Raw genomic sequence first — 26,746 nt, 5'->3', positions numbered from 1 at the left:
GTACATATTATAAATTTTAAAATTTCTTAAACAGTAATTTAAAGTACTGTTTTGTTTTAGTTAAACCTTATTATATTATAATTATACATTGAACTAAATAATAAAAAGGTTGTTTTAGAAAATGAATTTTATAGTAAATGTTTTTGTGATATTCTTTTTAAAATTAGTGAATTCTGGAACAATCTATTCTCATGTATATAGGTAAGTTGGTGTGAATTATCTCCTCTCCCCCCCCCCCCCCCAAGACTTCTTCATCACCCCTTTCCCTTCCAAAAAAAGTCCAAATGTATGTATGAATAATCAACTTTCTCGTATTCATTCGAAACCGATCAATATCCGGTGGATTAGAACCGGTTCTCATCCATACGAAAAAAATTGTCTAGCATTGTATTATATCCAGCGAATATAAAAGTATACAATTATAAGATTAAATCGTTTTTTAGCCCTGAGATGCCGAAAGCACGAACATTATATAAACGCTGAAAGCTGTTTATAATACGATGCGATAAATAACTATCAATAATCTTTAAAATTTTCGCTTTTAGCTTTAATTAAGTTTGAACAACCGCCCTTTCTTTTACTAACAAAAATTATTAGCCTTCATATAGAAAGTATTTACATAAAAAAAAATTTTGCCTAGATGTATCCAAATTATAAAAGCCATGATTTTTTATAACAATGAATATTATAATATGGTCACAAGTGGTCATGTGGTCCTGAACACTCCTCGACTTTTTCTTTGTACAAAAATATCCTTTATCTCAAACTAGCGGCTTCGCCCCTAAAGGCCTCTAGAGGCACTTGAGGAGGGGGAAGTTGAATCCCAAAACCCATTTTTTTTGGAAGGGGGAGAGTAATATTTTTCTACGGGTGATTCCTCTTAAGAGGGTGGTTATACCCCCCCCCACCCAAAAAAAAAATAATAAACCTATACTTATACAAAGCTATCCTGTTAAGGAGAACCCGATCGGTTCAGCGGTTAGCAAGATCCTTCGGTAAAAACAAACAAACAGACAGACAGACAGACATACATCGTTCTACTTTGTATTATGGATATATAAACAGCATTCTCTATAAACTTGTAATACTAGTTCGTTTTTTAGACTACATGATCTGTTCATAGCTGAAGAAAATATAATAAAAACATTTCAAAACATTGAAGAAAATGAGCAAGTTTCAAAATATCTAAAAAGGTAACTTTGACTCTGAAATATATTTGGTTCAAATCTTTGTAAAAGAGACACCATGGACCTGCAGGGATAAGTCAATAGGTGATAAATTTATTAGTTAAGTTTGGACACTACTAGATTAAGGCTTCAAAGTTGCAAACAAATAAAGTAGTGATTAAAAACTTTGGGTACTAATGGCCCATTGTACAGAACTCATAAAAATAAATTCTTAAAAATTTTAAATTTTAGTTGTCAAAGCTGTATTGATGAGGAAGAGTATCATAAAACTAACACAAAGGTAAATTCTTAAGCGAAGCTTTTCTATAATTAGCGTCGGTCCGTCCGTACGTCCATCCGGAACAGTTGTTTTTTTCGTTAATTTAGACATGTTAGAACATGTCAAACGATGCATGATTCCTTTAACAGTTAAAACATGTTGCTTTATTACCATTTTGCAACATTGCTTTATGTGATATAATTATCCCATTCATATGATTTTTGGAATACTGATTCCTATTACAATAAAGTAAATGTTTAATTGTACCTGTTTTGTGTATTTTTTTTATGTTGCTAGTATTTATTTACAATATTATCCTAAGTTATCATCATGCAAAGTTTTAAATCGATAGGAAAATTCTGACCTGTTAAAATTAACGAAAAGATAACTGTCCCGGATGGACGAATGAACACCCTAATTATTGAACAGCTTCGCTTTTAAAAATTATAACGACTGAAATACTGGGTTATTTATCCTAAAAAACATGTTTTATAACTTTTGTAATTTTTATTGATTTTCTTAGTTGAACCATAAAGAAATTGTGATGGAGAAATTGGTTGGCAATCCTATCCATGTTTACTCTATGCTTTTCAGGTTTGGACAGGGAGTTTAAGGGATAAGGCAATGGTTGATAGATTGATGTGCATCCCCAATTAAGATAAACAAAATTATCACTTTTCTAGCTTTTAGATGAAAAGTGTGGCACTTCTAGTTTAAACCCAACTATTGAATGTGTTCGTAAAACTTTGGGTACCAGTATAATATAGTTTTTTGAATAACTTCAATTGAAAATCATTCTTTTTATACATTTATGGAAATTTAAATAAATCATTAGATAAATATTTAGGTTTACGCTAAAGCTTCCCAAGGTTCTAAACACCATAAGCAAAGACGACATTGAAAAGATTAAAATAATTTTAGAAGACACCCAGGTTGTGAATTTTTATTTATTTTTAAAATCGAAGCTTTTCTATAATTAGGGTCGGTCCGTACGTCCGTGACGTTTACCTTTTTTATTTAATTAAGGCACGTTATACTTGTCCTATAGATTTTAAACTTTGTATGGTGATTGCTGTAGTAGTAAGGTACGATTTAGAAAGCGTAACAACTCTATAATCGTTACCAGAATTTGCGTACGCCCATTTTAAACATGTTGATTTTTAACTTTTATAACAAATTTTTTTGTGTTATAATAATCTGATTGATCTTATTTTTTAGTACTGATTCCTAGGGACAACAATGTACTCTGGTAAGCCGAGCGTACTCGGCCCACGGGGTAACGAGTTCGGATTCAACGGGCCCTAGCCTTTAAGTATTCTACCAAACAAACAAGCAGGATTCAATCATACAGAATTATATATTTAAACTGAATAATATTTACAAGTTATGTTTACTATATATATACAACAAAGATATGACAATAGTTAGGTTTGAAGGGGGTGTGGGGCGCTAGGGCTTAGCGCCCGACGGTAGACAGGCTGTGGGGGCAGCGGTGGTAAAAGGGGAGGCAGTGCCTCCCGATTATATAAGTGCCTGATGGACTCGTGATAGTTGCATGTTCAAGTCCCCTCCCCACATTTAGGCAGGCTTAGTTTGACCGCCGGGTGCGGGGTTAACAGCGGTCATGAGATGGATAGTGATATAATAGGATTAGTGCGGTGGGTTTGTTATCATAAGTCACAGCGAAGCAACTCTGTATTCGGCCTGTCCGTATGGGTGTCGTATTACCACAACCTCCCCTTCAAGGGTTGCGTGGCTCCTGAGCCACCAGGCCTTGAACCTGGGGATACGACAGCCGGCTCCTGCGCCGGACAGGCAGTTCCTGGGGCACAGCTCGATGGAGGACAGCTCGGGCTACACAGGCTCCTTGGGACACTCGTTGCTCGGTCTGACTGTGGTTGGTGATCAGCATTGTCAGCTCCTGGTTGGCTTCTAGGCGTGGGTTGGCCACGGCCAGGCCTCGCCGCTGGAAATTTTGCCTCGTCTGCAGGATTAGTTCTGTCGCGGCTGGTAACTGGACACGGAGGCCTAGGCAGATTCTGGTGGTTCCTAAGGGTGGAATGGTGATGGCAAAGGGCGCATAGAATTCCATGGGGGCGCCTGCTTGGTTCAGGTTGCTTGGCCTTCTAGCTCCTACCCGGATGGGGATGGCTGTCATCAGCAGGGGGCACATGGCTTCTTCTTCTTCTTCTGGGGCGGCTTCTTCCATCGCAGTGGCTGGCTCTTCTCCTACAGGTCCGCTGCTGGCTGGCAGGTTCTCCATGTCTGCGTCAGGGTTCCAGATGGCATCTCTGAGTGGCTCTGGAGCGGGCGGCGGCGGCGGTGGTTCGTTGGGTTGCTCCTGCAGGTTTTCCTCCACTGGGTCACGATCTTGGCCGCTAGGCTGTGGGGCGGCTGCGGCTGGCTGGTGCACTGGGAACTCTCCTGGGTTGCTAGCTGCGGGCGCCGCCGCTCCAACTGGCAGCTCGGTGGCATCCTCGTCGCCGTCCACATCCACTTGGATGTCTTCTGGGATCTGGTGGGCAGTCACATCTCCAGTGTATTTGCGCAGTCGGCCTACATGCGCGGTAACTTCTGAGATCCTGGCTACTGGAGAGGCAGGTTTGATGACATAATGGACTTCTGTAGCTTTCCTCACTACTTTCCAGGGGCCAGTCCATCTCTTGGTAATCTTGGCTGCTTTTCCTGGCACCAGGCGAGGGGCCAGGTACCAGACCAAGTCTCCAACCTCATACTTGGCCGTGCCTTCGTAAGCTGCCGCGCTCCTCCTGATGGCTCCCTCCTCCTTCTGCTGGATGGCATCATAAACTGCATAGTAGCGCTGCAACAGAGCTTGGACGTTGGCTGGAACTGAAGCATATTCGGTCTCTGGCAGCCGTAGCACCATGTCCACCGGAAGTTTGGCCTCTCTCCCAAAGAAGGCCAGGAACGGGGTCACACCAGTGGATCTACAGGCCTTGGTGTTGTAGGCAAAGGCGATGGCAGGCAGGTGGGGCTCCCAGTTGTTATCGTCTCTATCTAGGAACAGGCGCATGCCTGTGTTGAGCGTCCTATGAAACCTCTCCACTCGGTTGGACTGCGGATTGTAGGGTGGTGGATGTGTCAGGCCAATCTCGAGCCGGGAGGCCAGTTCCTGGAATACCTGGCCGGTAAATTCCATTCCATTGTCGGAGTGGATCTTCAGGGGGCATCCGAACGTGGCCAGGTGGCGGTGCAACAGGGCTTCAGCCACCGTGAGGGTGCGCTTGTTGGGGATGGCGTAGAGGCTGACAAACCGGCTAAATCCATCTTGGCAGGTGAGGATGTAGCGGTTCCCAGCTGGGGTCTCTGGCAGTGGCCCCACCAGGTCGATGAATAGGACTTGCTGTGGATACCCCTGGCGGGAGGGCACGTGGATCCCCTGCTTCAGCCTCTCCTTGGTAACTTTCTGGACACACTCAGGGCAGGTTTGTACCATCAGGCGGACGTCACGGGCCAGGTTGGGCCACCAGAAGTGCATGGCAACGCGGGCGATAGTTGCGTCCATCCCAAAGTGCCCAGCCATGGGGGTCCCATGGGCTAGAAAGAACGCATCCTGCTGGAGGGCCGAAGGCAGCAGGTATCTTGTCCTCTCTCCTGTCAGAGTCTGGTCAGTGGTGGTGAGGCAGCCATGCTCGTCGAGCCCCAGGGCTGAGAAGCGGCTGGCGTACTGCTGCTCGTCTCGTTCCTTGCCTCGCAGCTCAGCCTTGGTTGGGGCCTTGCCATCAGCCACCCATTGGCGGACACGGAGCAGGAGGGGGTCCTGTGTCTGGGCTTCCAATACTCTAGCTGAATCCAGTCGGGCGGCAGGAGGCCGGCTAGCTGCGGGCTCCCCTAGCTGGGCCAGGTTGTGGATATACTCAGCCTGCTCTGCTAATTCTTCGGCGCTAGCCGTTGGCATGTTGGCATCTTCCCGGCGGCTGAGGGCGTCGGCGTTGGTGTTCTGGGTGCCAGGCCTGTGGCAGACGGTAAAGTCTAAGGCCGCTAGCTCCTCCTGCCAGCGGGCCACCATCCCTGTGGATGTGTTCAGTGATTTCATCTGTAGCAGGGCAGAGGAATCAGTGTTGATCTGGAAGCTGCGGTAGGACAAGATGCCGTGGAATTTTCGGATCCCATAGATAATGGCGGCCATCTCTCCCTTCCAGGACGGGTAGCGCGTCTCAGGGTCGGTTGTCTTGCGCCCCACGGCGGCAATCAGCCTCTCCTTGCCCTCCTGGCACTGACTCAGTATGGCAGAGATGGCGCGGCTGCTGAAATCTGTGGTGAGCTGGAACACTGCTGGTAAATCAAACCTGGGCGGCGCTCGGATGGGGGCCTGTCGGAACTTGTCCTTGAGTTGCAGCAGCTGGGCTTCCATCTCAGGCGTCCAGGTTAGGGCCTTGGCCGTCTTCTGCCGATTCATCTCGTAGGTGAGGTCTGCATACTCTGGGATGAACAGGCGGTAGTATCCAAAGAAGCCCAGCAACGCCAGCAAATCCTTGGGGGTGCTAGGGGCTGGCCAGTCCAAGATGCGGTCAATATAGTCCTCTTGCATGGCTATCCCCTCTCGGCTGAGGGTGTGACCCAGATAATCCACCTTGGACCGGAACAGCTTGGTCTTGGCTGGCTTGAGGCGGATCCCTCCCCTGCGGTGGGCTTCCAAGACCTCTCGGAGCCTGGCCAGGTGGGCCCAGGTATCCTGGTGGAAGGTCAGGACGTCGTCAAGGTATGACTGGAGGTTGGCGGTGCCTAGTGGGTTTAGGACCCCTGCAATAAACCTGGAATAGACAGACGGTGCCGTAGCCAGGCCAAAGGGCATCCTTTTCCATTGATACAAGCCCCTGGGGGTGGTGAAGGCGGTGCAGGGCCGGCTATCTTCAGACACACGGATGGTGTAGTATGCGGCCACCGCGTCTAGAGCACTGTAGACACGGTGCCCGCCAGCTCGTTCCACCAATTGCTGGATCCTAGGCAGGGGGTAGCTGTCCAGCTCCAGACACTTGTTGAGGGCCCTGTAGTCGACGGCCCAGCGGGTGCTCCCGTCCTTCTTCTTGATGGGCACCAGGGGGCTGCTCCAGGCGGAGTCCGACGGCTCTATGACTCCTTCCTGCAGCCAAGTGTCCAGTTGTTTCTCCAGTTCAGCCTCTTGCCGCGGGTTCAGATCCCTAAATCTCTGGCGGATCGGCTGGGTCCCTGGCTTGAGGCGCAGCTGCAATTCAACCACATCTGTGCAGCCGGGGGTAGAATTGGAGAAGACGTCCCTGTACTCTGACAACGTAGTCCAGACCTCCTTCTTGAGCAAGGGGTCCTTGCGTAGGAACTCATTGTCTTCCATCTCCAAGGCCTCCCACAACTCTTGCATGTCTATAGGCTCAGCAGGTTCTTGGACCGAGTGAAGACGCGGGGGAGGCGTATCAGAGACCTCCAGAATGTCAGGTTTGACCAGCTCCCCTGCCACTGGGAGGCCAGCATCCAGCAAGAGGGGCACCTCCCCCTCATTGACCACCAGTACTCTAAACACAGTGGCAGAGCCAGGCCTGTGGGCATACAGGCCCTCTGGAATAACAAGGTCCTCCCCAAACCTCTGTTCTGGGGCAGCTAGTTGAATGGCATCCTTGGTGCGATGGCCTACTAGCTCAACAGGGACTGCCATAACCCCGCGGCCAGGCAGGACCACCCGCTTGGCTGTGCGGAGCTGGGGTGGTTGACCGTCAGTTGGAGTGACAGCGCTCAGCCTATACGTGGCTGGTGAGGGGTCAGCCTTGGCTCCGGGACCCACCGGCCGCGACTTGACGGGCTCGGCTTCTGGAGAGGCTGACGGGTCGGAGCCAGGCTTGGCTCCGGGGGCGTCCGGCCACGATTTGACGGGCTCGGCGCTGGGAGAGGCCAAAATGCTGGGTCCAGCTTTGGCTCCGTGGGCGTCCGGCCGCGACTTGACGGGCACGGCGCCGGGAGAGGCTGGGGCCTGAGAGTTGAGTGTGGCTCCGGGTACATCAGACCGCGACTTGACGGGTCTGGACTCGGGCTTGGCTGGTGGACTGGCTGGAGGTCCCAGGTAGAGGGGGCCAGGTGGACACGGCTGGCCGTTGATAAAAATGTCGGAGGAGAAGATTGGTTCTGGAGGGCTGGCAATCTCAGGAAACGTTGTTGGCAGGCTCTCCCTTGGCACCTTGGGCACTGGGGGCAACCCCATGGCTAGCAGGTTAGCGCCCTTGTGTGCGTTGAGCTCAGCGTCCACCCAGTGTGTGCCTTTCTCAACCACACGCGGCTGCTCAGGCAGGGGGCCTGGCAGAGGCCCCTCATAGCTTAGCTCTCTCTCGGCTGTCTCCCGGTCAATGGGGACGCCACGGAGTGGGATAAACTCCCCACGCGCCCACAAGCAAGGTGGTTGCATGTCGAAACAGAGCCTAGTTCCGAACTCCTTGAGAAAGTACCCTCCTAAGTTCAGAGGGTGGGAGAGATTTCGGACCACAGTCACGTGGTATAGATGGAGTATAAGAGTGTGTGAAACTGCCATATATAACTCTTTTAATTTTCCAATTACCTGGAGGGGCTGGCCTTCCTCATTAGCAGTCAGGATCTGGGTGTTGTCCGGAATCAACATGCGTTGCACGCCCATCGCGTGCATGAGGTGCTCAGAAATTACAGCAGACCCTGGTACACGGTTGCCAGAATCAACCATGGCATCAACCTGTACATGCTGGGCAGGGTCAGGAGTAGGAAACCTCACCCTGATATGGCAGGGGAAGTGGAGGTCCTGCCCTTGAGACAAGGGGGCCTCTCGTTCGGCTGGGGTTGGCAGAAACTTTGGTGGTGGTCGCACCGCAGCTATGGTGGTATCGCTTACCATGGTGGCTTAGACTGTAGCTTCGAATCACTAGAGCTTATTAATTATCACTTGGTCAACAATTTTATATTTATTTTTTATCACTTGGTTGACTTTTTATACACAATGATGTGTTGTTATCACTAGGAGCTCTAGGTGTGATTCTGGAAGCACTGGCAGCAGGGAATGTCCGTCCTGCAAGGTTCAGAGGGGTGACGGCGGTAGGGAATGACCCGTCCTACAGCGCCGCTGGTTCGAATCCCGACAAATGGCGGCAGGGAATGGCCCGTCCTACAGCGCCTCGGGTTCGAATCCTGGGGGGCAGCGGCAGGGAATGTCCCGTCCTGCCGTGCCTGTGGCTCAAAATCTGCTATCCGTCGCAGTGGTAGGGCTTACTTGTGTGCTGAAGCTTCGCAGCCACACATTGCCTTCTTAGGGAGACCAGCACACAGCTGTCTGTCTCGTAGGTTTGGCCTGGGTGTCCTGGGGCTTGTCCCAGCTACACTTGCCAATTTAGACTCAGTTTTGTAGCCGTCTGAGCTAAATTATCCGGTTGCCGTGGCTGCGCACCTAGCGCTACTCCTACACGACACGGAAAAAGCGTCTTAACTGGCGCTTTTAGCAGGCTAAATCTGCTTGCCGTAGGCCAGAGGCCCACATATTGCGTTCAAATTGATGGAAATTCGACCTAAAAAGGCCGTCTCACGGGTCAGTTGGCGGCTGATTGTCCCCTTACTTGCCAAAGGGTCCAATCAGAGGTAGAATAGGCTAGTTTCTGTAAGGCTCGATCTCACAGCTGACACCAAGTTCTGGTAAGCCGAGCGTACTCGGCCCACGGGGTAACGAGTTCGGATTCAACGGGCCCTAGCCTTTAAGTATTCTACCAAACAAACAAGCAGGATTCAATCATACAGAATTATATATTTAAACTGAATAATATTTACAAGTTATGTTTACTATATATATACAACAAAGATATGACAATAGTTAGGTTTGAAGGGGGTGTGGGGCGCTAGGGCTTAGCGCCCGACGGTAGACAGGCTGTGGGGGCAGCGGTGGTAAAAGGGGAGGCAGTGCCTCCCGATTATATAAGTGCCTGATGGACTCGTGATAGTTGCATGTTCAAGTCCCCTCCCCACATTTAGGCAGGCTTAGTTTGACCGCCGGGTGCGGGGTTAACAGCGGTCATGAGATGGATAGTGATATAATAGGATTAGTGCGGTGGGTTTGTTATCATAAGTCACAGCGAAGCAACTCTGTATTCGGCCTGTCCGTATGGGTGTCGTATTACCACAGTACAATGTTATAAGCGAATCATCTCTATAATCAATCCATAAAAATATAAGTATGTCCTTAAACATTATCCTGTATGTAAGTATTTTTCAAAAAATTGACTAACAATTTTGTTTCAAATTCTCTACATTTATTTTCTGATTATTCAGTTTTACAAGTGTTAATTTTCGTTTGTCCTACCATTTCAGAGCTTTGCTTTTATGGATGTTGTCATCCTTGTTTTATTGCAAATAGGCCAAATTAGCTTCATGAAGTTTTTTTGATGGTTTACCTCGATAATTGTAGAAGTAAAATCTGTAATAAACAATGGTCGACAGCTGCGTTTTAGCTAGAGTTTTGCTAGAGTTTAATAAAATTTTTCGACATTTTCTAAAATACTTCAAGGCTAAGGGTTGCTGCGGCAGTGGCTTATTGACGCGCGACTGGCGGATAGCTGTTTCAGTGAAATTTTTAGCCCTGAAATAATCCTTTAAAAATATTCTAGTTACCAGATGAGGGGGACCTTGAGGGTGCAGCTTATTCACTTGCAAGGATAGTTTATTACAATGTGATCAACAAGAAATTTTAAAATCCAACTTTTTTGACACATACAAGAATTATTATTACTAATATAATCCTTAGAAAAGTAACAAGATGTGTGTTTGTCTGACAGTTTGTCTGTCAATCTGTGTTTTTTCTGAGTGTACCAAAGGATCTCACTAACCGCTGAACTAATACGGTTCTTTTCCACAGTGTATCTCCTCATAGGTCCTGGAAAGGTTTATAATTATTTTAGTGGTTGGTGGGTAATACCATCCTCACAAGAAGAATCGTCCATAGAACAAAAAGACCCACGAACGGGGGGTTTGGTTGACTCCCCCACCCCATACCTCAAGTCCCCTAGAGGTCTCCAGGGGCGTAGGTCTAATTGATAAACTATAAACAAATATAGAGTACAGTATGTTTACAGATTAGATCCATTACACTTAGCAAGTGGTAAGTTTTTTTCCCTCCAACATTTTAAAAGTTATTTCTCGCACAGTATTATAAACAGCTTTCCGTGGATATAAAATGTACAATTATAAGATAAAGAAACAACTGGTTTTAATCTTAGTATATTAGTTATTAATTGAATCATATTATAGACAGCATTCTGAGGATAGTAAAAGTAATAGTATTTTATTATCCGTAGAAAGTTATCTAAATTACGATGCAATATATGAGCTATCAGTATGGCTGAGCACCGGTTATAATCCTGCAGATATTAAGCTGTTTTAAAGCCATACTGGAAGACATTTTAAACAGATATTAATTTTGTACACAACCAAATCCTGCAACTAGCGGCTCTAAATTCAAATTTAAATAAGATGGCCTAAATCCATCAAAGGTCTTATTTAAAGCTTTCATGAAGTGAGAAACTTAATTGAATCAATGGTTAGTAAGATCTTAAGAGACAAGCATAAAAAAAACATTCTACTTTCTATAATATCAGAGTGTTTCCCTCTTTTAGGGCTCATCAGTATGGCTCAATAATTCATCAGAGTTGATTTTGATTTGTTTTCTATTAAGGTGTAATCATTGATACATATACGCATGCAAAATTAGATGCTGAACAGCTGTTTGATATTGCTAAAAGACGTGCATCCGGTAATCTTTCTAATAAAACAAGGATGACAACATCAACAAGTAGCGAACGGACAAAGTGAGTACTAAAGCAGACTACCTGTTATCATAACAAAGAAAAGAAAGAGAGATAATATGCACAAAAAAATTTAAATCACGAAACCCCAAAAATCAGGTTTATGTTTTTGAAAGTTGTAAAATGAAAAGCAACTAGAAGCTGATTAAAAGCAGTCAGACTACCATAGATTTCTTATTCCTAATTATGGTGTAGAAGTTTAACCCGTGTATCTTTTGTAAGAGCAGAAAAAATTATGTTGTAAAATGTAAAAGAGGCTAAAAGCTCCTGTGAAGTAGAACTATATTGGTTCAGCGGTGAGCGAGTTTTTTTTTGGACAGACAGGCACACTGACAGGAATCCTGCTATATTCATATAAGGGTAGTAAAATAACTCAAACTTTCTTGGTAAAAATGTTATTGTTGTCAAGTATTAGTTTTTATCATCTATATTAAATAGTAAATAAACTCTAAAACTATTCATAAGTTAATATTTCTGAGAAAACAAATCAAATATAAAATGCATAATTTTAATGTTAATTGAAAATTAAAAATATCATAATTTAATAATTTCACAAAATTAAAAAATTCGCATAATCCACACTATCTTCATATTCTTGACTCTGGTTTCATCTGCCAGTCTTCCCTCCTCTATTCCTCCCAGGTTGGATGTGCTGGTCTCAATGTTGGCTGAATCAGTAGACAATTGGGAGTAACCTATTGGAGTTTCATATGTAGCTTTCATATGATAAGGCCTTTGACAATCACCTTCGCAATCAATTTCAATTGAACTAGCCGAATCATGTAATGGAAACCATTCATCACCAAAGTCATGTGAATGACCCTTATCCTTGTGAGTGTGACCAAGATCTGAGTGTCTGTGGCCTTCATCCCTGTGTATGTGGTCTTGTATGGCATCTTCCTCGAACTCACCAGATTGGCCATCTGCACCACCACGCAGGAACCGACCAGAATTCAGATTTGGAGTATGTTGTCCAGCTAGAGGTCCGATTTCAATCAAAGTTCCATCACATCGTTGCCAACCACTGGGTATTAATTTTTCCGTAAAAAATCCTGCATGCCAGGCAAGGATTGTTCCAACTGGAGATAGGGTTTCTTTTAAACTTGTATTCAGATTTTCTACATCATGGTTCACCTGATAGATTCTAAAATCCTGTTGGATAACCTCCAATTTAAGTTCAAGGATATCTTCAGCATTACGTTGAACATCTTCTTCAATGGAACCCAACTCAGACTTGACTGTATCAGGAGGAGGTTGCTTCACCATGTGCCTCATCTTTTCCATTTCATCTTTTAGCTCGTTGATCTGAGCTTGGAGATGGTCAATAGATTCTTTACAATTTCCATTAACTTCTCCCTGGCTACAAGAAATGAAGAGGAGAACTATTGTTATCCACCCTACTCTCCGCATTTTGTAATAGAAACTAGTTGAAACTATCAATTTTTCGCCATTTTATTAAAGATTTTGCACACAAAAGATAAGACTAGAAAAAGCATTTTACTCTTAAAAATATCGCAATCCTAATTGGAGGGACAATTCTATAATGGAAGTATTAATTTTCAGCCAAATAGACAATTCAAAGCAGCCATTGATTATGGTCCCCACATATGCTAAGCAACGCATCTTCACAAAATTTTTATAAAATGTCATTTTATTTAAAATTCTAGACGCATGTGCCAGTGGCGTGCGAAGCACTTTGTCTTTATGGGTGCGTGGGGGGGGGGGCATTTTGAACATTTTGCAAAATTTATTTTAGATAAAGGCGTTTTAAGGGGGTGGGATTACTTGATTATGGGTCTTTACAACCACCCCCCCCCCCCCCACCCATGGAATTAAAACCTTTTTTATGGGAGGGAGAATGATACAAAAGGATTATTAACCCACCTTAATAAAATTAAGTGGAGTTGAGATAACAACTCTCATTTTGGAAATAATTTGGAAAATCACATTTCCCCCAATAGCATTACGGACTGACAGACATAGTGAATTATAGAATTATAGCTAAAAAGTTATATCACCATCTGTCACTTTTTTTTTAAAGTGATGCCTGTAAGGATTTGCTAGGGCGGTGCCCGAAGCGCACCTAGAAAATTTTACACCCCCTTTAAATTAAAATCATCGGTATTATCCTCTTAGAAATTTTTTTTTCAATATTGTAAATTTGAGTCCCCCCCCCCCCCCCGACAGCGAAGCGCTCGGCCCCCTTGCCTGCCTAGCCGCAGCGCTCGGCTCCCTAGCCTAAAACCTAACCTAACCTAAAATAGTTGTTCGTCGGTAGTCGCGGGGGGGGGGGGGGGGGTACAAAATTGAATAAAATTGTAAAAAAAATTTCTAAGAGGATAATGCCAAATCATCAGACAACAAGAGTGGTGTTATTTTTCAATTCAGGAATATAGAGTGTTGTGGTCTTTAATTAGGGTTTTTAATGAAAAGTGCAAGGAAAAAAATGTCTTTAAGGGAATATACACAAAAAATGTTAAACTTATTCTGAACATTATATGATATACTTATACATTGTTATTCATTTAGACAGACATGCAGTTTTGAGAAAAAGCAGTTTGAAATATACTTGTAAATTCTCGCTTGAAGCGCGCGAATTTTTTTCACGTAAAGTATCATTTGAAAAGGCGCAAAGCGCAAATTGTTTTCAAATATGCAGGGAAAGTGGACTTTGGGTCCCCAAAGTTTCATAAAAACATTTTTTATCTATTGGCACAACAACATTGGGGACTTTAATTAAATTTTGATTAGTTGGTCAATTATGTTGAGTTTCCATACGTTCCATCATCTAATTTTAATCTACATAAGGATTAATTCTGTGTATCGTCATTGGGGATGTACATAAACTAATCGGCCATTGTCTTATCCCTACAGTTCATATGTGTATTTTCTTTTCGGTAAAGTTTATATTTTAAACAAGGATGACAACATCCAAAGCACAAAAAAATCGTGGATGATTATTTTAGATTTATTTTGTTTTGTATGATGACTGTTAGACCGACAGAAGAAGTAAACTAAATACTGGATGCTCAGAACAAAGGAAAACATTATTTTGATACTGTCATCTAAAAAAAGTTAGAAAATCATGCCAAAAACACCAAAGATAAGGGTAAATGTATAAAATGTAAAATTAGGCAAAAACCTGCTGTTTCGGTATGTTTTTCTTGTATTCCCTGGCAAGTTCGAACCCATTAATCCCTGTTTCCTTACACCAAATTTCCTAGAGAATGAGTGTGTTACGCGGCATTCCTAACTATCTCCGCGCGGCGCGTGGCTTGTAAACGGACAAAAGAAACGCGCACTTTTCCTTTGATTAGTCCCACGTGAGGAGCTAAGTGAATAAAAATAATGTATTGCTTTAATATACATGTGCTCTGATGTGTGGAATATCTCAAATAAGCCTTCCTGCTTAGTTTGACATCATATGTGGTAAGAATTTATCTTTAATTCTTGAAATTAAGTGTAAAATGGTATGATTTTATGAAGAAATTTTAAAACATTAATTTTTCAATAAATAGACCATTTAACTGCTAAGTTTTGACATACGAATATTTTCCTTTATATTATTGATCATTTTATTCTAAAATTATCAATTTCTGATGCTATTTAATATGATTCGTGCCAATTTAAAGTTTTTTATAAATTTCATATTTTTCATTAAATTGAAATCACACAACCTCGATGTTACAAAAATAATAACCATTAATTTTATGATATTAATTCTTATATTTTTGTTTTAGACTCACTGTTTTCATGGTAATAAATACACATTTGTAAACTTCACATGTTGGTCATTCGGAGGGCTTGAGATTAAGATTTCGAGAACGGCTAGGATTGCGTTCCGAAACAATGAAAACAAGACAGAACAGATGTTGCTAAGAAGAATCTGTGAAGTTTTGAATGTGTTGGTTGTGATACCTTAACACACATTATTATAGTCGTAATCAGTACAGTTAACTTTAGTGACAATCATGGGTCCTAAAAAGAATAAAGGTGAACAATTGAGTAAGCGGCTGCGTCCAGCCGTTGATGCCCTAACCAGTGAGCTAAATAGAGTGATGAAGTTGGTCAGTGATACTTCAGAACTTAATGTTAGACATCTCACTAAGGAGTCAATCCTTGTCCACGACAAGTTCGAAACGTTCGACAGCATCATGGGCGGTTTTAGCAAGCTTGGTTTGAGAATCCAAGAGCTTGATGAGTTTAGTGACATTTATTCTGATATAGTTACTGTACAAAAAGACTATAGTTCCTTGAAAGATGCTCTTGATGCTATAGAAGAGCTTAGTGACATTCAAAGTGTTGTTGATGTTGTTGGTGATAATTTGCCTAACCATCAGGCTGAACTTTATGATCGATGTTTGAAGATTGTGAAAGTTATTAAAGGGCCATATTTTCCCTTACCTGATGCAATTATAAACACTTTGTCTGCATTGATGAAAAAATTGGCTGAGGTTAAGCTTGAACCTGTGAAGCCACCCACAACGACGGCGGGTGCCTCGACAGCATCGCCATTTGTGTCACCGTTTGGCACACCACAGTTCGCCGCCGGTTCTATGTTCACGCCAGGATATATGAATCGTGTCGACGAACGTCTTCTTCCATCTTTCGACGGCCTGGAAGCATCCTACGTAAGTTTTAAAGACACTTTTAAAAAGCTTACTGTAGGACAAGACCCGTCGTATTTACAGTTATTGTTAAGCAGTGAAAAGGTCTGTAAAAATAAAGAGCTGAGACTCCAGTTAATTCAGATTCAATCGCATGAATCTCAGTGGGCCTACCTTGACGCACGTTTTAAGTCCAAAACACGTCAGATGCTCTGCCTTTTCAACCAATGGGAGAAGAAGTCTAAACCGTCGGACTCCAACCAGATTGTGACAGTCTTAGCAGAGTTTGGTGGTGCAGTTAGCCAGCTGGAGCAGTTGACTAAAGATGATGAAGATGATGAGGTCACCACCAGTCAGTGGTTGACCGTGATACTTCTTGAGATGTTATCCAAGAAGTTGCCACGTGATTTTCAAGATAAGCTCAATTTATCATTGGGCTCGATGGATGTCCCAAACGTCCCAAAGCTGTTAAAGATTATTGAAGAACAGCGTGGCGCCATTTTAATGAGGTGTTCGACTGATATGGACACCCCCTCTAAGAAGAAAGGTAACCCTGCGACAGCCGCTACCGCCGTAGGTAAACCTGGTAAATCTAAGATGAAGCAGTCATGTTTTGTTAATGGCTGTAGTGAGATGCACTTACTTTACAAGTGCCCAAAATTTCATGACCTGTCAGTGTCAGACAGGAAGAGTATTGTGGAGAGTGCTGGATGCTGTTGGATTTGTTTGCAAAAAGGGCATAAATCTGTGGATTGCCCGAAGGCAGATGTAATAGGCGGCTGCAAAGTGGACAATTGTGGTCAGGCCCATAACAACCTTTTGCATGAGAGTGTTGATATGGCTGCCGCCGTCTATGAAGTACATACTTCCCCTGAGGCGAATCTAATGTTAATGTTACAACAATTAGACGTCGTTGACATTAATCGCCAGAAGGTCCCAGTGAACGCCATGTGGGACACTGGTTTAACTACCACAATGGTAACCCAGTCACTTGTTAATAAACTTCAGTTACCTTTTACTGGACGTTCAGCAAGAATTTCTCTAGCTGACGGTGAAGTTAAATGTTTCCCGACGGTCAAGCTATGTTTAGTTGATCGACACAAGAATTATCACATGTTAGAACCTGTGGTAGTGCCTCTCATTGGTCCTGAGGAGGCGATCTGCTCCATAAATCCTGTGGAGGCAGCTGTTTTGTTTGATATGAAACCTGAAGATTTTACTTTGGTTAATGGGCAGGTTGATTTGCTCGTAGGGCACCTGCACCCATCGATGTTTCCCTACTCTGAACGTTCAGTAGGAGAAACCATGCTTTACTCCAGCCTGTTTGGATCTGGATATTTTGCTGTTAGTGCTAATGGTTTAGCAAAGAGTAGGTATGTTGTCTGCTCAGATTTCGAGTTGGAAAGTGAAGCTATAGGGTTTTTAAAACCAGAAAGCTCAGATATTCAGCCGCAGCCGACTGTTGGTGCTGCTTGTGATGCTATTATTGAACCTGTTGGTTCTGCTTGTAACGCTGCTGATGCACCTTTTGGTTCTGCTAGTGCTGCAGCCGTTGACAACCTGGCTACGGCGGGTGTTGCCGTGGTTATTACTGATAATGATGTTAGTTGTGCTGCAGTTATTCCTGATGATATTGGTAACGATACTGTAGTCGTTGATAACTTTGTTACGGCGGGTGTTGAGCCGCTGAATGATTCGGTTCCAGCCGGACAAGAGCCGACGGGAGTTTCGGTTCCGGCTGGACAAGAGCCGATCAGAGTTTTGGTTCCAGCTGGACAAGAGCCGACGGGAGTTTCGGTTCCAGCTGGGCAAGAGCCGATAAGAAATTCGGTCTCGGCCGGACAAGAGCCGACGGGAGTTTCGGTTCCGGCCGGACAAAAGCCAGTAGATGATTCTAAGTTTTATGACAGCCACACTTTTATTACGTGCCCTGGTGGTGTTATGAATCAAGAATCGACTTGGTTGCTGCCAAGCTGGCCGCCCGACGCAGGGTAAGAGGCCTGCCAATGGCGGTTGGAAATATGGCGGGTGTTGCCGCCAGAAAGTCATTGAAAATATTCAAACCACACATATCTAATCTACAACATAAACTATTTATGTGAAAATGATCTTTAAAGAAAAAATATTACAAGTTATATATTAGGCTTGTGAAGGGAACCAAAATGGGTTCTGTAAAGAATAAGTATTCATTATTCAACTGATTTTATTGTTCATACCTAAGCGCAAAAATTCTACAAAACTGTTTAGACTTTTAAAGCAGATTTTAAAAAAGATTTTGTTTCTTTAAGTATGATTTTGAAAAGCAAAAGTTCGTGTATATTAACTACCAAATGATTTTTGCAGAATTTAAAATACCTCGAAAAGTGTATTTTTTATGGTTCACGTTTATTTAAAAAATGTTATTTCTCAGATTCTCATATGAAATAATGCATTAAAGTAAAGAACACAACATGTAATATTATTATGATAATGTTTAAAAATATTCCTCATTATTATTTTAAAAGATTATCGCAAAAAATCAAGATATTTGTTTAAATTTGTAAGCAAATCAAAGATTTTCTTTCAATCCGGAGGCAGAGATTCTTAACAATTCATGTACAAAAGTTTTCTTTCACTCCGGGAGCTGGGATTCCTATTAATCCACGCGTTAAGATTTTTTTCTTCATTCCGAGAGCAGAGATTCTTAGTAATATACGTACCTAGCGATTTCGGATAATTTTAAACCTTGAGAAAATACTTTTAGCAATTATTTTCCTAGGTATGTATATTTTCGTTCATGTTTAAGCATTTATAATAATGAACACGATGTATGATATTATTAAAATATTGATTAATATTTTATCTGAATGTCACAGAATTAATTTAAGATAAACTATGCATATTTTAAATTAACTCTACCTTCATTTTTATCGCATATATTAAAATACTGCTTCAATGTATTTATTTTTGTAAAAAGAAATTAACCATTTCTTAAGATTTGAAGTAACGCAAAATTTGATACAATTTTCGTTTAAACTTTCAAATCGATGCAAGATTTTTTCATTTGAAATGCAAACTTAAGTTTTTTATACGTTTTCGCAAGTTTTTTCAATGATTTAAGTCTTTCCGGGACCAGGGATTTTTTCGCGGAAAATGTCCTAGGTACCTACGCAGATACAAACATTTTTATCCTTGTTGATTGAAATTTGATATGATAAGAAATTAACACAATGAGATTTTTTACATCATATAAATATTTCTTTATGATTTATTATAATCACATAAATAATTTAATATCACATGTATATTAAAATTATTACTATTTACCTTTGAACTGATGTATCTAAAGAAAAAATGCAGATTTTTTCGCCGATGAATTAAGTAGATTCTTTGATATTGATATTCGTAGAATTAAGCTTAATAAGACCGCTCTATGGTGTATCTTAGCTCTGTTTCCTCGGCCAGACATACCACAGAACGGCAAAACTAAAGCATAAGATAATTTGATTTAATTTCGATTACTTTGATTGATGATTTTGAAAAGTTTCTTGAATTATTCATGATTCTTTTAATTTTTGATTTGATTTAAACATCACTAATTATGTTTATTTTCAGTTGATGCAGCCCTGCGCCAGAAATCCTGTCGGAAATTATGCAGTATCAAAAATTGTGATGGAAAGACATAACGTCCGTCAGGATAGCTGGAACATGGCATTATTAATATTTGAAAGATTGGTTAGTTTGTATCTTGAGGGGTTCATTCTAACTGAGGCCCCAAATTGCCTTAATTTTGACTGTATGAATATGTACAAGTTGCTTTCTTCTTAAAACAGAGAGAAATTGCAAATTCAGCATTTAGAGAAGTTCTTTTCTTATATTGAACTTTTGTTTTATTTGGTAATTTTAATTTGCATATTAATTGCATTTTTAATTTTACGCAAAAATTGATTCACGAAGATTTAAAATTATGAAATTTTAATTTTCCGATGTTTGATGATTTTTACAGTCATATTTTATTTAGATTTAAGTATCTATTTTATTAAAACATGTTAGATTTAAGGATCTTACCTATCTTATCTTAAAAATGTTTAGATGTAAGCCCGAGTATTTTTCCGCTGGAAAAATTGCTAATTATTGAGAAGTTTTTTATGAAATTTTACTTTTCTTTTCTAGCAAAAAGATTTAGTAGAAAAAAATGTCATTATTTAATCTTTCTTTCTTTTGATTTAAAAGTTTGAGTTGATTATTTAATTATTGATGCGATTTTTAATATAAAAATCATTTGCCTATTATTATGTAGATACCTAATCAAAGTTTAGGTACTATTGATTATTAATTCATGTATTCGCAATTACATGGTCTGTAATTCTAATTTTAATTGAGATTATGAGGCCATGATATAATGAGATGTGTGAGTGGTAAATGTGCAATTCATGAATGTTGAATGCTTTTCCCATTCCTTATTCCTATCCTTATGTGGTAGTGGACTCGGTTTGAGTTATTGTGGTATTCGCGAGTTACCATAATTAATTTTAGGCCTTATGGCCATAACATTTTAAACTCTTGTGGTTTATGTGTTGTGAGATTGTGATTTCGTGGACACTGTCTGCACGCATATTGCAAAGATGAGGTATTGTGTTCGATTCCCAGTGAATAGACGGGTGTGTTTCGGTATGTTTTTCTTGTATTCCCTGGCAAGTTCGAACCCATTAATCCCTGTTTCCTTACACCAAATTTCCTAGAGAATGAGTGTGTTACGCGGCATTCCTAACTATCTCCGCGCGGCGCGTGGCTTGTAAACGGACAAAAGAAACGCGCACTTTTCCTTTGATTAGTCCCACGTGAGGAGCTAAGTGAATAAAAATAATGTATTGCTTTAATATACATGTGCTCTGATGTGTGGAATATCTCAAATAAGCCTTCCTGCTTAGTTTGACATCATATGTGGTAAGAATTTATCTTTAATTCTTGAAATTAAGTGTAAAATGGTATGATTTTATGAAGAAATTTTAAAACATTAATTTTTCAATAAATAGACCATTTAACTGCTAAGTTTTGACATACGAATATTTTCCTTTATATTATTGATCATTTTATTCTAAAATTATCAATTTCTGATGCTATTTAATATGATTCGTGCCAATTTAAAGTTTTTTATAAATTTCATATTTTTCATTAAATTGAAATCACGCAACCTCGATGTTACAAAAATAATAACCATTAATTTTATGATATTAATTCTTATATTTTTGTTTTAGACTCACTGTTTTCATGGTAATAAATACACATTTGTAAACTTCACATGTTGGTCATTCGGAGGGCTTGAGATTAAGATTTCGAGAACGGCTAGGATTGCGTTCCGAAACACCTGCTAAAAGACAGTCCGACCGCCATATATATTTTAGAGATGATTATGCTCCTTTCTCTACACTAGTTAAAAAAATTATTGGTTATAATTGGCAATTATCAAATATGGTAAGATCAATTGAGTTTGTAATTGGCGTGAAGCGCCAAAAAAATTGGATTTTTCTTGATCTTTTAGAAACATTGAAACAGTTTTGTTTTTTGGAGAGGGGAGAGGGCAAAATGGGGCATTCTATCACCAGGGGGGCGGACAAAAAGGGGCATTTTTCAACATTTAGGTGGGGGGGGGGGGCAGGCGGACATTGGCTAGAAAAGGAGCAGGAATCGTCCTAAATGCCCCCTTCGGTTCTGGAATATCAATAAGATGATATTAAAGCAATACAAATAAAACAGAAAATAAAACATAGAAAGTTGGAAGCACCCCCTCCCCCCCCCCCCCCATTATAGGGTTAAGAATATGTTGCCATGATTATTTTTTTAAAATTTTAAGTTCTAACTGAAATTGTATGATTGTTTGTTTTTAAAGATAAGAAATATAACTATGTATAAACATTAAAACTACAAAAAATTGCATATTAAAATTTTCAAGTTTTTAGTTAATAATAATAATCTATAATTCCCATAATTTTAAGAAAGCTATCTAACTTTATCCTTTTACTTATCATATGTTCAGGGAAGGGTTTTTAGAAATTGTTCGAGAGGGTATCCCCACCCTCCCAATAAAAATTGCCCCCCCACACATAAAAAAAAGACTATTTTTTTTACTTTTTCAGTTTTCTTTATAAAACTAAAATTGAAAATTGGGAGTGGGTCAACTTTCACACTCCCTTAAGATCCTTAGAGGCCTCTAAGGACATAGCCGCTAGTACCTTATATATCGTTTATCTATATTTTTCAATATCTATCTTTTTACCTGCCTACCTATCTTATTCACCTATCATTTACCAACTTAACTATCTGTATAATATCCAGGTGTATTAATATCTCCAGCAAGAAAAGATTGATTTAGTATATTCATCTATTCTTCTAGTATATCAACATATTAACCTATCATGGTGTATTAATATCCCCAGTAAGAAAGGATGGATTCAGTATTCATCTATTCTTCTAGTATATCAACATATAAATCTATCTAGGTGTATTAATATCTCCAGTAAGAAAAGATGGATTCAGTATTTATCTATTCTTCTAGTATATCAACATATAAATCTATCCAGGTGTATTGATATCTCCAGCAAGAAAAGATGGATTCAGTATTTATCTATTCTTCTATTATATCGACATATTAATCTATCTAGGTGTATTAATATCTCCAGTAAGAAAAAATTGATTCAGTATTCATCTATTCTTCTAGTATATCAACATATTAACCTATCAAGGTGTATTGATATATCCAGTAAGAAAAGATGGATTCAGTATTCATCTATTCTTCTAGTATATCAACATATTAATCTATCTAGGTGTATTAATATCTCCAGTTAGAAAGGATGGATTGCCCGATTACAGCGTTGCCATAGAATTTGCTGAAGCTGCTCAAATAATTCTCAAATTTAATGGAAATCGCTACAAGGACAATAAAGAGTTTAACAAACAAATTGTTGATGATTTTATAATAAAGGTTTGTATAATAAGCTTTTTACCAAAAATTAGGTTGAGCATGGAACCCTCCCACTTATTTTTAAACAAAATTCAAAATACAAGAAGGGTAGTTTTTTGTTTGTTCATTTAATACTTTAGGTTAGGATAGGATAGATTGTATAGGATACTGCTTAGCCCCGCAGTGTTAGGCCTTCTAAATAAATTAGACAAAAATACATCCAATATCTTAGTCAATATAGAGTTGGATTCAGTGGTCGAAGGTACTTTTTGGGAATAATACCGAATTAATTGAAAAGTGTGGCTACTTTATAATTGGGTAAATTAACCAATCATAAAATACTAGTGGCTTTGCCCCTAGCCCCTAGAGGCTATGCCCCAAGAGGTAATTAAAAAAATTAAGTACCTCTGGTGCTGCAACCACCTATTTAAAATTAACTGCCTAAAAAAATGTTTTTTTATTTTTAAGAAAATCGACAAAAACCACCACAGGACCAGTTGGCATATTCCCTGAAGAGTAGAATCCAATCTGTTTAGTGGTTACCGAGATCTTAAGGGACGGAAAGACAGACAAACGGACGGACAGACATCAAGCTACTTTGTATTACAGAAGGTGTTAATAAAAATTAAATACTTTTTAAACAAAATAGCTCCTTTTTAACTCAAATTTACTTTCATAATGTTAATATTGCTGCGCTGTTTTATTCTCAGCTTTTCTTAATTTATAGTTTGTCAGTCATCCATGTTAGAATTGTCATATTGATTTCAAACTTGGCGATTCCTGTAAAAGTTAGGTGCAATTTAAGCAGTGTAGCAACTGCAATCACGTTACGAAAAAAGGCCAGTATATTCATTGTACATATAATATAATGATTTGTGTTATCAGTATTTAATTCTTTATTTGTCATTTATATAAGCATTTAAAATATAAGAGTTATGATAACAATATTAGGTCAAAATGTACGTACTTTTCTTAAATAATGTCAAATGAATGTTTTGTTATCTTTTTGTATAAATTTGATTTTATGCTGAATTTGAGTTTTGGAATATTTATTTATCGCATCGTGTTATAAACAGCTTTCTGCCTATAAAAAAAGTACAAGTATAAGATTAAAACCAGATTTTTTAGACACGAGATACCAAAGGCACGGGAATAATAATACGATGCTATACATTTTTCAGTATGGCTTAGAACCAATTTTAATCCACCGGATATTGATAGGTTTCGAATCGATACTGGAAAATTAATTCTTATGGCATTTACACATGATGTCATGAGCTAAGCATCTCTATAATTATGTATCTAATCTTAATAATATCTATATAGATAATCCTGTTTTAATGTGCTAGATATTTATGTTATTCAATGCATTTTTACTATATATTTGTCAAGCTTTTGTTGATGTTGTAATAATTGTTTTAGACCAAAATTGCACATGACAAACACTGGACTGTCCTGCAACCTGCCAGGTCATCTGAAGCATTTTTCTCATACCCTGTCAACAATGAAGCTGATAATACACAGAGAAGAGTGGCAAAGGTTTGTCTAGAATAGTTATTTATCGCAGTTTATTATAGACAGCTTTCCGTGGATAATGAAATAAAAAAAATATAAAATTAAAACCAGTTTTCATAGCATTGGCCGGCCTTCTGACCCTCAATTTTATGATTCTTCTTCTAATATTCGTGGAAAATTTTATGTAATATTATTCAGTATGGCTGAGAATTGGTTCTAATCCATCGGATATTAATCGGTTTCGAAGCAATGGTGGATAACATATTACATAATTTTTAGATAAGTTTGCTAAAAATTTTAACCAGTCAAAATAATTAATTAAGGTGCTTTTACTCATAACTATAAATAGACCGAAGAAACACCTCTTACATTTTCAATGTTGTAAGGAAATAAGTTGTTTTTAGTTTATACGATTGGTTCTGAACCCTTAGAATAATCATATCAAGTAAAAAAGTTAGTATCAAAATAGCCAAAGAAGGTGTATCAACTTTTTTTTTATAGCTAGCCGGTTCTTTTAGTAAGTAGTAGATGTAAAATTTTTCATAGAATTCAGATATGCAATCGGTTTTTTTGTAGACCTCTTATTTTTAAAGTAATTTAATTTTTTTTTAAAAATGATTAAGTCGGTTTTAAGGTACTAAAACGCAACAAAATAAAAGAAGAAAATGGCCAGTAAGAACAAAAATAGTAAGATCTTTAATTTGACACCTTACTTTTAAAATTCTGTTGAGTAATTATTGAAAAAATCTATTTTTTTAACCTCGGTTTAATAAAAACTTTAGACCTAAATATTTTCTCAAACAGACATAAAAAACATGGGTTCATATATACCTTTAGAATCAGAAAAATATTACGAATCCATTGTAAGCAAAATTGAAAAAAAGTAAAAAAATAAAAAAATTAAAAAATGGCCAATTGTATTTTTTGTTCTGGCAACACTATCGTCTTCCCTTTTTTACCCCCTCTTTACCCCCTCTATACCTTCCCATTTTTATACTCAATTCAAAAGTTAAGACAAGTTAAGTAAGTTGCCTGTACAATATAATATGATATTTTCATATAATTCCTTTTATTGTAGTTTATATACTATATTGTAAACTTTTTTTTTCAATTTTGCTTACAATGGATTCGTAATATTTTTCTGATTCTAAAGGTATATATGAACCCATATTTTTTTACTTGTGAAATGATAAAATTGAGTTCAAAGTTTTTATTCTCGTGGGTTTAAAAAAAATCGATTTTTTCAATAATTACCTGACAGAATTGAAAAAGTAAGGTGTCAAATTAAAGATCTTACTATTTTTGTTCATAATGGCCATTTTCTTTCTTTTTTTTGTTGCGTTTTAGTACCTTAAAATCGACTTAATTTTTTTTTTTTTAAACTTAAATTACTTTAAAAATAAGAGGTCTACAAAAAAACCGATTGCATATCTGAATTCTATGAAAAATTTTACATCTACTACTTACTAAAAGGACCGGCTAGCTATAAAAAAAAAGTTGATACAACTTCTTTTAACATGTTTAAATGGACATACTTACTATGTACCCTGCCTTTCATGTAATAATTATTAGTTCCATGCTTTCATTGTACCCAACTGTTACAGAAATCATCATCAAAACGAATATTCGGGAATAGTCCCTTTTGTAACATCGGCGATTCGTTGTATTTTTAGAATGGCTTTTTATAGGTTATTTAGGTAAGGTTAGATTATATTGGGTTAGGTGATTGCCCCACAGGGTTAGGTAATTGGCCCCGCAGGGTTAGAGCCTCCCGCACGGGCTAGAAATAGGAGAAAACCTATTGTGAAAAATTTGAAGGTGCGATGTTACGAAAGGGACTATACCTGAATCAGTGAATATTCTAACATGCCTAAATGAGTTATCAATATATATTGCTGAAAAACAGACATACGGGTCAATCTTAAATGTTAAAAAAACATTAATTTAAAAATTTTAATTAATTTAATTTTAATTCATATTTTAAGGCTTTACACAAGAATGGAGAACGAGACGAAAATGAAGATTTTAATTCTCTGTGTAGGGGAGAGAAAATTAGTGTTGGTGTTGATCATCAGGCAAACTAAATATTTTTGAAATTGTACAGCTATTGATGTAGAATTAGGGCATACTATACTATTAATACGTTGATATAATGTGAGTAAGCAGCTTATAGTGCCTAATAAACGATGACGTCATACAATGCAAATGACCAATGTGATATATTTTCCATAGGTCAATTACAATTATATTAGCCTATCATTGGGCATTTGTATTATATTACGTCATTTTTTATTGGGCACTATACGCTGCTTCTGATGCCTGCATTAACCACTTTTTTTTAAAGTCATATAGTCGAAGAAAATTTATCAAAAAATTTCTTTTAAACATAGCATGTCGATAGTATATTAGCCAAGACCAGCTTCTCCCAAAGTATCTAGGGACTC

General features: G+C 39.3%; 1 protein-coding gene across 1 annotated transcript; it reads left to right on the top strand.

Annotated features, from left to right (window-relative positions):
- On the top strand, positions 1-26,406 carry LOC145335199 (uncharacterized). The gene is made up of 12 exons (XM_080180932.1): positions 1-201; positions 1,104-1,193; positions 1,419-1,467; positions 1,970-2,040; positions 2,294-2,378; positions 10,047-10,109; positions 10,310-10,320; positions 10,494-10,537; positions 11,111-11,188; positions 22,651-22,808; positions 24,210-24,326; positions 26,288-26,406. The coding sequence occupies exons 1-12, from the start codon at positions 122-124 to the stop codon at positions 26,384-26,386; spliced, it is 945 nt and encodes a 314-aa protein (XP_080037058.1). The 5' UTR covers positions 1-121; the 3' UTR covers positions 26,387-26,406.
- Positions 26,407-26,746: the final 340 nt, after the last annotated feature.

This window comes from Acartia tonsa, chromosome 13, assembly GCF_053477335.1.
Source record: "Acartia tonsa isolate MP-2025a chromosome 13, ASM5347733v1, whole genome shotgun sequence".
Lineage (NCBI taxonomy): Eukaryota > Metazoa > Arthropoda > Copepoda > Calanoida > Acartiidae > Acartia > Acartia tonsa.
The sequence above is the reverse complement of the archived record's forward strand: the minus strand, read 5'-3'. Positions and strand labels throughout refer to the sequence as shown.

What these genes read in the sequence shown, in the direction of transcription:
- LOC145335199 (XM_080180932.1), top strand. Translation starts at nt 122, where the DNA reads ATGAATTTTATAGTAAATGTTTTTGTGATATTCTTTTTAAAATTAGTG. An exon ending in GTTTACTCTATGCTTTTCAG is followed by an intron (nt 2,041 to 2,293) that starts GTTTGGACAGGG and finishes ATAAATATTTAG; the next exon opens with GTTTACGCTAAAGCTTCCCA. An exon ending in TGCTAAAAGACGTGCATCCG is followed by an intron (nt 11,189 to 22,650) that starts GTAATCTTTCTA and finishes TAATCTATCTAG; the next exon opens with GTGTATTAATATCTCCAGTT.